Raw genomic sequence first — 13,546 nt, forward strand, 5'->3', positions numbered from 1 at the left:
AGAGCTAGCTCTGGTGGATCATACCACAGCTTCAGGTCGGTACGAAGCCGATGTTCCACAAAGCTGCTGAAACCCACTTCTGATCCTGTGGTGGTATGGTTTTCAGCAACTTTGTGGGAAGCCATCCAGACTCTGAACCTGGAGCGGTCACCATATTCTCGGCAGGTTGGACAGAGGATCCAGCCACAGATGGAGCAGCAGAGGGAACACAGGCGGAGCTGATAACAGGGGTGAGAGGAGCAGAGGAGGCCCCAGAGGAGGCAGTGGCTGACACTTCCTAATGTATTAAAAAAGACAAACATATAGATATGATTACAAGCCACTTATGAGGAATGTTTGTTCAAAATTTTGCATATTTATGTGATCAAACAATATTAGTGTGAAGAAAACAATTAAATGAAAGAGTTTCTCACAGCTCTAGAAGCAGCTCTTGGAGCACAGGAAGCAGAGGTGGCTTCAGACACAGAAGAAGGAGGAAGAGACAGGGGGAGACGGTCTGGATATACAGCCTGGGACTGCGGGCAGGCGATGGTGTCCTAGATGCAGGGCTGGACAATGCAGAAGTGCTAATAGGCTGCAAGAGTAAGAGAGCACAGTTTACAATATTGAATGAAATAATGTATCATTATCAGGTATTGCAGTAACAACGATTAGATAAACTCAGCATATCTTTATAGAATGAAGTTTCATTTTCTTGACTATACCTTGGTTGTATGCGTCCTTGCCACACCTACGTTTGGTTTTAAGCTGCACCATGGGACCCACCATACCGCGGCTTTGTAATCTGACAAAAAGAAATTGATAACATTATGTGAAGCCTTTTAAAATGTTATATAACATATGATAACATAAATATCTGCATAAAGACATGCATTTACAGATGCCAAAGTCAAAGTAGGCTTTAAAGGTGCCTTCCCAGATGTCGTTCCTGACTGCCCTGGTGTTACAGGTAGTGACGTGGATGGTGTGGATGACACAGGGGCCACAGTGGCCAAACTGGAAGGCTACAGTTACACGGAAAAGGAAATACACAATACACCATCAACACATCAGTTTTATGAAACACTTCTTATACCTTTTTCGTGTGTCACATGTCTGTGTCCCCCCCAAACAGAGACATTTGCCCCCTTTGTTGCAGGGGACACTTCTCAATCTGTAACATATGACAGTGAATCATAACTATCTGTTCCCTCTAAATATGACATAGCTTTCCTGTGTTTATATACATGTCCAAGTTTACCTTCTGATACAGCTCATGCCATTTCTTCTGGCGTGGTGCCGGTCTGTTTCCCGCCTCAGAAGGCCAGACCCCCACTGTGGCAAATCTGCGCAGGCGGGCCATCCATTCACCTTCACTCATAGTGCTTCTTGTGCTTGGAAGCCATCTTCCAATAAAAGATAGCGTGTGGCAAAATACAAAGTTTATGACTATTCAGTAGAACTGAGTTCATCAGTTTCATACATTTATTTCACATAGCACATATTTCATTTCAGTGTTTTTGGACAAGGTTATAGTTTGATATTTGGGAGGAGGGGATAATGTGGTGTGTGGGTATAATAATATGCCATAACTCCATAAAAATCAGATTATTACATACCATTTCGATTACATAGACTAACAATTAGCCTATATTATGTTTATTATCGATTAGCCCACTTAAACAACACAAGCCCCATATTACGTCATAAAACGTCATGATAAAGTTAATAAAGGTTGGCGCAGTTTTATGGTTAGCCTATGTATTGTTCTTTGAAGGAAACCAAAGCTGAATTACAGCTGAAATGAACAGACAAAATTATTTTACCTCAGTAAAAACTGGCGCCCAAAACTATAGGCTTATTAACGTTATGCATAATTCAGCCATATTGCAGTGAGAGGTAATCTATAGGCTAGCTATTTTTAGCCAACTTAATGTAAGCATAATAACGTAATAACATACATTATGACAGTAATTCTGCCTATGCCACGATACTAATTATATTGATATAAACATGAAAAATTGTAAACGTCCATTAAAAATAATGAAACTGGTCGCTATCCCTAACCTCCACATAAATAAGACGTTCTTCTCTGTAACATTAGTACACGTAATGCGTTTTAGCTAACTTAACTAAATATAACAACATTGTCGGCTTCTTACCTCGATGTAGTAACGTTAATCCAAAGTAAGTCGAGTACTCTGACACCTGTAAAGTTTCAACTTTTTTTCTTTTAAACAGCTGGAAACCACTTAACCTCTGGCGATGCTTCGTCAGGTAGATGGAAAGTTTTTGGGAACGAACGATAGTCATTGGTTGTCAACAAAGGCAAGGAGTTGGAGATTTCGGAAATGGACTTTATTGATTGGCTGTAAGCTGTGAGGTAAAGATTAACATACTGATACGTGATTGATGCATAGTATATATAAAAAAAAGTTGGAAATGGATCATAGTCACTGGCTGTCAACAGAGGCTAGGAAACGGAGATGATGGGATTAGGCTTTATTGATTGGCTGTGAACATAGATGGAAAGATGCCAATAGTGATCCATATAAAGTCATAAAGGTTAAAGCAATTATTGTTGCTATTATAAGCCTTTTTGTAAAAATGAAGCTAACATATGTGTTATATTGTTGTTTTCTTTTTAGTTTCATCCTTTCCTCGTCCTGTTGGCAACCCCATCGCGGTCTTCAGAGTCCTGCTGAATGAAAGGTGTTGAGCTGCCTGTCAACCATTTCAGTCAGGACCACTTTTGTCAAAAGAACTTTTATTTCCAAAACAGAATGTTAGATTTGGCGGTATGGCTCTGTTCTGGGACCTCCTTGCCCTTCCACGTGCCGACGTAGAGAGGAGAGCAGCAGCAGAGACCCCCCAGGGTACAGAACAGAGCAAGCATCAATGGCAATCAGAAAATGACATTGATTAATCAGATACAACATAAAAAGTAGGAGCTGTGGTGGAGGTGGGTTGCAAAAAGGCTTGTAGAGGAAGCAGCAAAGATTAGGGGTGGGCGTATCGATCTACATATCGATAGTATCAATACAAGATGAGTATTGGTATCGGATCGATACTATCATGATGAGATCGATACTTTTGTTGCAGTTTCATGCGAGCGCAGCGTCTCTCCAAGTCTGTGAGCGCCGCTCCCGTCACAGCGCAGAGCACAGCCAGGCAATCAGCTGAGCCATCAGCTGATGTGTGTTTACGATTAGCTGTGATCAGCTGATGTAGCTGGAATTGAGAGCTGAGCTTGACTTCGTGGTCTGCCTGAACTAACACTGTCCTTAATGTGTGGACAACACAGTGAAACAATGGCCTCCTAGCTGGCAAGCAACACTGTCCAGGCACAGACAGGTGAGAAAGACGTTCAACAGGTAAAGTCATGGCAGCAGTATCTCTGTGTGAGCTCTTTAAAGTGGCCGTAACTGATTATTATAATAATTTATTACAGGACAATGTGATAGTGACCAGGTGTCCCACTTTATGCGGAATTGCACAGAATCTCCATCCCTTGTCCCACATATTGACACGATGTCCCACATTCTGATTGGCTCTAGTTTTCAAATCAATGAAGGACAGATGCTTTTCTAAAATCATTTTTTTATCCAGTGGCTGTGAAAAGAGCCCGGCAGGAATTACAAGAAAAGGAAACTATCTGCAGTTCCCTTCAGCTTTATGGGGCTTTATGGTGCGTTTCAGCTCATTCTCTAGCTGGTAAAGTGTGAAATACCACTGTACACTACCTGCTCAGCACAGACAGACAGTTAGCGACCAGCTGATGAACATAGTAGACCAAAAACAGCTAAAAGAGAGTGAATATTGGACTTACGTTCATCATCTGGACTTCAAATGAATGATAATGTTGCTCCGTATCTGCTCGATGTGTAAATAAGTCAATGCTAATAAATTCAACATATAATTTTGAAATGTGATGATGTTAGTGTTGTGTTCTGTTCTGTTTACACTGCCCAATCATATATATTACACATTTAAATATCATATCATGATCCCTTCAGAGGTTGCGTTTTTAAAAGCTACAAGTTGTTCATTATTAAGTGGTAGTAAAAATGCCAGTATTATTATGCTGTGTCATTTTAAGAAAAAAGATTACTCAAATTTGAATTCATTGTTGTACGTTTACCTGTAATGTACCATACCATCAGGGAACTTACCTCCCCTCTAATAACTCCTAATAACTAATTCCACACATTCGAAGGAGAAGCTAATGGAAGGAAAATTCCATCTATTGTAGACTGCATGAAGCCCACACAATAATGGCTGACTCAAGTGAAAGTGGTTGAGGGACTGCTGTGTACACATTTAGGCCCAGAATCTCTCTCATTTTCAATCTCCATCTCATTCTGTTTTTTTCTATCTCTCTCCATGTCTCAGCGCTTTGAGAGTTCAGGATAATGCAGATGTATCAAAGATGAAGTCCCTGGGTGCTTTGGGTTTCAAAGACACCATGTGTTTCATATACTCTGTCTTACTGTAGATTTGGTTAAAGGATAAATCCAACATGGACTTTATTTTCAGAGTTTTGGCAATTGTTCCAATCAGTTGTAACACTGTACCCGTCACAGTACATTCATTCGGAGCTATGGGAACACGGCAACAGGGCAAGAAACAGCAGTCAGATGATCAGACGGGTTGTAAACAAACGGTTCAGCCAGATTGTCTAAAACACTTTGGAGATAAAACAATGCGAATGCACGCAAACTGTTGGTAATAATCCCTCATTGGTCAGGACCACTGTTTGCTCAGACAACTACAACAAAATTGTTTGAGTCAAAATTTTACTCTCAGCCTTTCCTGCTCTTGCCTAGCCAAAATGTTAGTTGACTGTGTTTACTGCTCCGTCCGACTTCTTTTTAGCAATGTAGCCACATTCCGCAATGGAGAGATTCCCACACCTACAAACATAAAATCCCAATTGTAATAAACTGGAATCTAAAATACAGTAGTAATGGATGAGTTCAGCCTACAGTAGTGTAGAATTACAACAAAAAAAGGCTTTGATGGGTAGATGGACTGTTCATCAGTTGCCCCATCAGTTTTTTTAGTTAGTTTCACTGTCAATAGTGACATGGCTCATTATAATCTCAGTTGTATATTGTAAAAGACTTCATATAGTCGAAATCTACGCCACTTTCCTATCTTCAGAAAGACCACGTCCCCTTTTGGGTGAAACGAGAGCTGGCTTAAAGCTGCTGAGTTTCATTTTGCATGTCAAACAATAAAAAAACCCAGTTTATGGTTTTCTTTACTTCCCCAAAGAGCAAAAGACAGTAAAAGAAGAGATCTGTGGCTTCAGGCCGTCTGCTGTTGTTTTTCATTATATAACTACACGGATTGTTGATTGGCAATGACATAACATAATTGTTCGCCTGCCTGGCCATAGGATTTATATAGCTTAAGAGAAATACAGCATTCTTATTGTATGCGACTGAAATGGAAAAGGACAGTCACTCACTCAATAATCAGGCTTTAGAAATAATTACTGTAGCTTGTTTTAGCATACGCTCTATAGGTTCTATTGCAATGCTAATATGTATTGCTAAATCTCACCCAAACACTGTCTCTATTATCTCATGCAGGATATAGGTTTTCTGTCAGCCTGTAATGCACAATTTATTCTGTACGTGTCGTCAGTGAAATTACTAGATTTGGATAGTGTAGTCAGTAAATTCAACAACATTAGACATTATCACTTGTGCATAGTGTTGACAATCAGAAAAAACTATACAGTCCCTGTTGGCATTGTGTTTCTGTGACAGCCTATGATAAGAGGAGGAGGGACAGTGCTGGCTGGTAGTTTCCTAACCTCGTTGCATGCTTCTATACCACTGGTATATTGAGCCATCAGGCGAGCAGTGCAATTTGCAGAGAACATCATCTTCTTTGCACCCTTCAGTTCACAGGAATTTCATCACCCAGAGAACAAATGCGTTGATGTACAAAAATACATTTATTTGAAACAATTTCAAAATGACAGTTTCTTTACCGTAGAAATATCGAAATGAAGATGAAACAGAACATTACTGATGATGCATGCATTGTAGATTTTTGTGCACTGAAGAACATTACAATGCTTATGCCTTCTGAAACATCACGAAAGCAAGAATCTCTTTCATTTGTCAAGTACGGATACCCCCCGGAGATATGGTTCTTACAGTATAATGTGGCATTTAAGGTATCGGATGAGATGGCAATTTCCAGTGATCAAAGTTGTGATTGAATGAACAATGAGGAAATCACCCAGAGTGAATTTCTTTTACTGGTGACGGTTCCAGTGTGTCTGTGCAGATATAAAGCACAACATTTCAGTAGCTATTCTTCATTGAAAGACTCTTAACTAATGACTAATTCTAACCCAGCAACAGCTGCTACAAAGCATTATGACCTGCTTATGAACCAGTGTGGTCGTCATACATTCTTTCCTATTTCGGTCCAAGTGGGAAAAAAAAACACAACAAAAGCATGATTTGAGTACAGCACAAACTTTTTGATAGTTCTTTCTGTTTTGCTCCTAATCCTGTTTTGCTAAAACAAATCAGAACAAAGTCACACCATCAAAGTTCCCCCCCAAAAACAATCCAGCCAAGCTAACAACCGTTTGTTTATCATGTGTGTTGAATACAACAAAGCTTTGAAACAATCTTTGTTCGATGTGTATTTTGTCTGCAGTAACAAGGCTTGGCTGTTTGGTTTTAGATGAGAACGCTCCATTCGAGGTAATGTGACAGCCTATATCTGTATGCGGTGTTCCCCTGCCCCTCTCGCTTCTAACTTCAAGTGCTGTTCACTTGAGCTGAGCATTGTGGGAAAACTCTGCATGGGACATCGTCTGCTCAGCTGTCCAGATTTCTCTAAATAGCATCATCCGGGACACCGGGAGGCGAGTGGGAGTCGAACCTAGGACGCTTCGCTTTTGTAGGACTGGTGAACACAGCATTGGTGGAGAGTTGCATGCTGGGAGGACACTACTCCCTCATTTCAAACTTAATGCAAAGCAACGAGTCAAGTGTTTGGTTGTGAAAGCGGACGGATGTACCAGAGTTTGGATTAATTACATTAGCCCAACTGAGATTGTATAGAACAAATTATTCCAGCCTTGACATTTGGAGTTTTGTCAAATGAAAATCAAATGTTTGTGAGACTATTTTAGCTGTATAAAGACAGCGGCAGCAAGGGCAGAGGGGGCAAATAATCCTCACGCTCTGTGATAACGGACAAATATAAAACACTCCTTAAACTGCATGGAGCAGACACCCCTAAACCCTGAGCAAAGCACCAAGTAAGAAACACTGCACCAAAGGGGTTCATCCAAGTTACTGTTGTGTCCGTTTATCAACAAAATCTAAATATAATGAATAATACATTTGATCATAAAGACCTCTGTTCTATATTCAATATAGCATGAGCCATGGTATAGCCTCTAAAATACCTATCTTCTATAGGCCTACTTAGAGTTGGGTTTTAATAGCATTAAACACGAGTGAGTAACAACATTCAAACATGACTAAAACTAAACAATTAAATTTAGATCTGTAACCACCTTTTGTTTGCTGAGAGGGCAGAAACACTAGATTTTAGAGGGAGTCTAATTAGTGTAGAGACCTAAACATTAGTTGAGCTACAGGAGATATGAAATGTTGATTAAAGGTCCAGTGTGTAACATTCAGGAGGATCTATTGTCAGAAATGGAATATAATATTCAGGTATGTTTTCATCAGTGTATAATCACCTGAATTTAAGGATCATTGTGTCTACGTTACCTTAGAGTGAGCTGTTTGTATCATGTCATGTTTCTATAGTAGCCCAGAATGGACAAACCAACAACTAGCTTTTAGAAAAGAGTCACTGCTCAGCTTATCGAGTGGAACTACGAAACCACACAGTCAGCTCTTTCTTTTCTCTCACAAACATTCATGTTTCTCAGGATAAGTTGCAAAATGTTTGGTGACCCCTTAACTTTTCATCTAGTGCCATCATCAGGCCAAAGTTTAATTTTGCCCAGCGCTTTGGTTTCTGACCAAATACCTGCAACACTAATGATATTCCAGTCGGCCTCAGCTTTACTTTGTGCTAATTAGTTTGTGCTAATTAGTGTTAATCAATAAATTGGTGAACACGGTGAACATTCTACCTGATGAACTTGTTGTCTTTGTGAGCATGTTAGCATGCTAGTGTTAGCATTTAGCTCAAAGCATTGTGTGCCTTGGCGCAGTCTGACAGAGCTACTAGGATGGCTGTAGACTCCAAAGATCGCACTGGTTTGCAGAGAGCTCATTAACTAATAGTTTAACGTTTTATTTAATTACATTTTTTCATCAAATGAATTATAGAATTACCATTAATTAGTTACAGAAGATATCATCTGCACCTAGTGGTGTGTGTTATTTCCTCTGCTAATGTTACCTAAATGTGAGTCTACAACCATTGTAGCACCTCTGTGAGGTTGTACTTGCTAACGATAGCCTGCATTCATGCAACACTGATAATGCTAACATGACCGGAGCTGGATGAAAAGTTAAAGTAAGATCATTCTGTTGCTGTTTGTAATGCATCATTCAGAATTGGCCCCCTTCTGCCCGACATTACCGAGATCAAAGCAGTAAATCAGAGAAATAAAATGGAACTTTCTGATTGTTTCACAGCAGGAACGGTCTAAAGCACCTCTGCACAATCTGAACCAGAGTGCCTGTTCATTTCAGAGCAAAGTTCTTGAGATATTTCGATATTGTCAATCGACTGAAACTGACTAAAGAGAGGGAGGAAGAGGGATAATGGTAAAAAAGTTTAATAAGAGCTTTACCCAGCAAATTTTGGTATTTTGCCAAACAGGAACTGAATCCAGCTGTCACACCCAACCCTAAGCCTCCTGGTATTTTAGAAGATGTACACGACCTATACTATCACATTTTCTGTTTTGGAATGAATGTCTCCTAATGTTTCTCCCAACGTGTGAATTTGATCACTGGTAGCCACAATAACTATCCATAATAACTGATTCAGCTTTGGTTCTGGGCCAAATCTGAACTATCAGAGCCATTGTCTTAGAAGCAGACTGTAATGAATTCAATGATGCCAATGGCAAATACAGTTTAGACTGTTTAAAGACTGTCGTCTATGTAAAAAGGTCTGAATATCTATTGTATACGTCTAATGAAAATATAAATATATTGAACATGGTCATGTTCATGTGTGGATCCTTTTCATTTCATTTCCAGGGAAATGGAGGGAAGGAAGATCTGTAATATACCAATTCTACCTGCATTAACAGATATCACCCTTTACAATATCGCCCAACGGTAGCTGAAGAAAATGAGAGCAAAAACAGAAAATCGCTTGGGCTTTTCTGATGAATGATTAGAAAAGAACTATTTACAACACTTGCTTATCTACAACACAGAAATCGTGTCCTCAATAAGAACATGCACAAGTCAAGGACCTAAGCAAAACAAATGTTGATTTCTTTAAGTAATGTTTGACTTTTTAAACACACTTTCAAAAAACAGACCAATGTCAGATCTTCTGTCGTCGCCATGGTACTCAGACTACGAGCATGTAGAAAGTAATAATATATACATTTAACGGAACAGATGATAGTATTGTACATTTCAATAATATTCCCTGTTTTATTGAAGACTCAGACATTATAGTCTATATATAGGCAGAAATGATTTTCAAAGCAAACTCATTAGGAAATTTACATAACTCTTCATAGGTTCTGACGAAAGATATTTCACTCTGCAAATGAATGGCGTTATGTAGCTTATACGTACATCCACAAAACTGATAAGTTTTGCCAGTAATTACAATGATCTCGTTGAATAAATTGACATTTTCTGCATGGATGTTGTTGAACGAGGCATCCGTGCAAGTCTGTATAAATGAGGTCCCTTAGAAAACTATTAACATCAGTTGTGTTGAGAATTACAAAACAGAAAAAGAGAACCCCCGACACTGTGATACTTCGCTCTGTACACGAACCATCGCTGCTCTCCTGCTTTACACGCTAGTACAGTTTGGAATCTCCCTTGTGCTCTCGCAGGCATTTCCGACTCCCCCTAAAGCAGAAAAAAATTAAACAGAAGAAGAAAAACAAGCCAAGAACAAAGATAGTTAGTTAAGATGTTGGCACTTTAATGCCTGTAAAACAAATAACTTCTTTGACATTGACACCTCATGGTAATTACTGAAATTCCAATGTGTTGTTTAATCAAAGGCTCTGGAACTGTAAAGTAGCATGAAAATTAGAAAATGACCCATTATGAATCTTTTTGATTATGATACTCTTACTTTAATGAACCGGCACAGACAGAATTTTAACACAACATTAAAGCCTTTAAATGTATTATTTCTTTGTTGTATGTTACTGAGAGAAGCTATTGATATAAAGCACCGCAGTGCATGATTTGAATGACTGTTCGCTCACTCAGACTGTGCACTGCTGAGCTCAACAATCAATGCACAAATGAAAGGGCACCATAAAGGTCAGTTTTTTGGTCAAGAGTATTACTTACCCCACTGGTTCCCAACCTTTTTCCTTAAGGGACCCCTTTTTTTAAAATCTGACTAAACCGATGACCCATCACAAAGTGACACATTTTATAAATATTTCATATTATATTCACAGCAAATTATTTCCTGCAAATATTGCATCAGTCAGAAACTTTTTAGACAATTCTCTGTCTGTATTAGGTTTTTTTTTTAACAATTATACGCACGTCTTCAAAGTTTAGATCTTAAAAAGTTATGTTTTCTTACATCTTTAATTTAAGAAGGCATCGCGACCCCCCATGAAGCTCTGGCGACCCCTAGTGGGGGTCCTGACTTTTATAAGCATACATTATGCCTTCTGTGGCTCTGGATGAGTTTTCTAAAGTCTCAAACCCTGATGATGTTACAGGGACTGTGATAAATGCAAAATCTAGATCTCACTCAATTAACTTAACTTACTAAACAAATATATCGTATTGCTTACAGTATTGCAGTATATCACAATTAGGAAGGTAATGGAACACCAGACTCTTGATGTAATACAATTAACAATACTGAGTTCATAATATGATTTTTTTTTCAGGATCTTTGTTTTACAAAATGAGGTTTAAGGCAAATTATTATATTATAAAAACATTCTCAGGCAAAAATCTACAAAATATATTTTCACCTATTTGTTCTTTATCAAATTAAAAAATCCCTTTTTTATTTTCACGTTTGGATATAAAATGTGCAAAACTTTTTGTGAAGAGAAACTGATATATGATATCATAATTCATTTTTCATGTCACCGATTTGAATCGCAACACAATCGTATCGCAATTTAACTGTCTTGTGATGTATCGCAATATATTTATTTGTAACCCGTATCGTGATACGTATTGTATCACCAGATTAATGCCAATACACAGCCCTAAGCACTATTAATGGTCAAAAACTCCATAGGGTACCTTTTTTATTTTTGGAGGAAAATAACACATTTGTATCACTGTTGCCTCCTGACTGTGGAACAGTTCAACCCTCACAGAGATAATTCTCTTCTTCATCCATTTTTGAATCTTGTCTTTTTCCTTTAAAATTGAGAGAACACATTTCTTAATGCAATTACGTGATTGTCTTTATTCTATTCTATCTAATATGTATTATTACAACTATATCATTGTAATTCTAAATGATGTTAGTGTACAGTATTTTTTTTCTTCTCAGTATAGCACTCTGGTAGGCATTTATTTTGATATTTTCCTGTTCAGTATGAGCCACAACCACCATAAAGTCATGCCGCTACTGGGGTTTTACAAAGGACCGAATCTACTCTGTGGAGGATTACACGTTGTATGCAAAATACAATATTGGACACTGAGCTGAATAACAATACATAGCTGGAAATTAAGCAGAATTAAGAAGGCTCTACACTTATTCAGAATTCTAACACCTAGTTCAGAATCAGCTAGCTCTCCAAATTGGGGAACTACAGGAGCTTCATCTGTCCTATAAACTATCTTGGGGCCAAATAAATCCAGGAACTGCACTTGCCAGATGACCTGCACTGCTTCCTGGTGCTGAAGCTGCCATACAGACTCTGTGCATCATATAAGGTCAGAGTGAGCAGGGTTCGGCAAATTTGCTGTTGTTCATCCTAGATTGAAATATTAGTTTTAAACAAGTCATAGTCCGACCCAATAGTCAAGTGATTAAGGCCTTTGCCTCTGTGCTCCTGCTGGACTATCCGATCCTGAGGCTGCATGCTTAAACATGTTGGTTTTATTAATTATTCATTGTTCTCTTTCCTGCAAGGCTTGCTGGAATCTATTCTTTACTATGTTAAAACCCTTCCAGGACTGTCTGTGCTCTGCAGTTCCCTCTGCTTTCCTCTGTCTGAATAATTAAAAATGCTAAGAGGAGATTAAGTTGCCAATTCTCTGTTTAAAAAATAATTCAAATTCAATAGCTAAAGTATGCCTGGGAGGGTTAATCAGCACACATTTATTCTGTTTATTACCATGTTGACTTTTATTCCAAAACTGTCTCCAAAACCAAAGAAACAAATGCTGTCTCAGATCAGGAGACCTAAATCCCTTTTAAGGAACTGTTTTTACAATAGACCTTTTTCTCAGCAGCCATTTTGACATGAAATAGTAGGATAAACACAGGTTTTATGATGATACTAATTAGGGCTCTGTTCCATTTAGTGTAGCAGAGTGAGCCAACATACAATAGCAGCACCCTGACTCTGTTTGACCTGAATGGAACAGAACCATAAGTATAATTTGTAAAACCTGTGTTTACCCTAATATTCCATGTCAAAATGGCTGCTGTGAAAATGTCTATTATCAGTGATGTCAGCAGGTAAAGATTTTGACTGATTCATCATTTAACCGCAATACGAAAGCTCTTCACTTACTTTTGACTCTGGCGTCCAGTTCCTTCTCCATGAGTTCTTTAGATGTGGAGAACTCACTCAGAGTGATTTTAGGCGTGCTCTCACCCTGGCCCACCGAGCCGATCATCTCCTGCTCCTTCTCCTGGTTCACCTCTGCGTATATGTTGATCCAGGGTATTTTTCTAAATGATTTCGAAAAGAAAAAGAACAACCCTCAGAACGCTGGAAAACCATCTCTGTGGAACATTTTTCAACAATCTTTTTTGTCCAAGTCATTATTTTCACAACTGTGAAAGATGTAACTTTAAGATAAACCTTTTTTAACAACCTCCGCTAACCTCAAAGAAAAACTTTGTGCTATGGGCATGCCAACTTCAGCCTGTTGTTTTGTCTTTAATTCTACCCCAGTTACTAATTTATAGGCAAATTACAGTAACACTGGTATCTTTTCCCATCTGCATTTATAACACATAATATACATCTTTATTTAGTCACTATCCAATTAATTTCCAATTACTATTAATTTGGGTTATTAATTGCTCTGTTTTGTCAACTGTGAGATTTCTTGAAAAATGCATCCTCTTTAGACTAATGGGAAAAATTTCATATCCATAATTAATGACAGCTTTTCCATTTCCCTCCGACTTTTCAAGAGAATCATTTTGACTATGAATAATTTAT

General features: G+C 38.5%; 1 protein-coding gene across 1 annotated transcript in view; it reads right to left on the bottom strand.

Annotated features, from left to right (window-relative positions):
* Window positions 1–5,928: 5,928 nt before the first annotated feature.
* Window positions 5,929–13,546, bottom strand: part of sorcs3a (sortilin related VPS10 domain containing receptor 3a) — a 225,355-nt gene continuing 217,737 nt past the window's right edge. The window contains exons 26-27 of the mRNA XM_051386085.1: window positions 12,887–13,047; window positions 5,929–10,052 (exon numbers count right to left, since the gene is read on the bottom strand). Of these exons, the coding sequence (XP_051242045.1) occupies window positions 9,994–10,052; window positions 12,887–13,047 (220 nt within the window). The 3' untranslated portion in view covers window positions 5,929–9,993. The remainder of the gene's footprint in view (window positions 10,053–12,886; window positions 13,048–13,546) is intronic.

The sequence above is a fragment of the Dicentrarchus labrax genome, unplaced genomic scaffold (assembly GCF_905237075.1).
Source record: "Dicentrarchus labrax unplaced genomic scaffold, dlabrax2021, whole genome shotgun sequence".
NCBI classification, from domain to species: Eukaryota; Metazoa; Chordata; class Actinopteri; family Moronidae; genus Dicentrarchus; species Dicentrarchus labrax.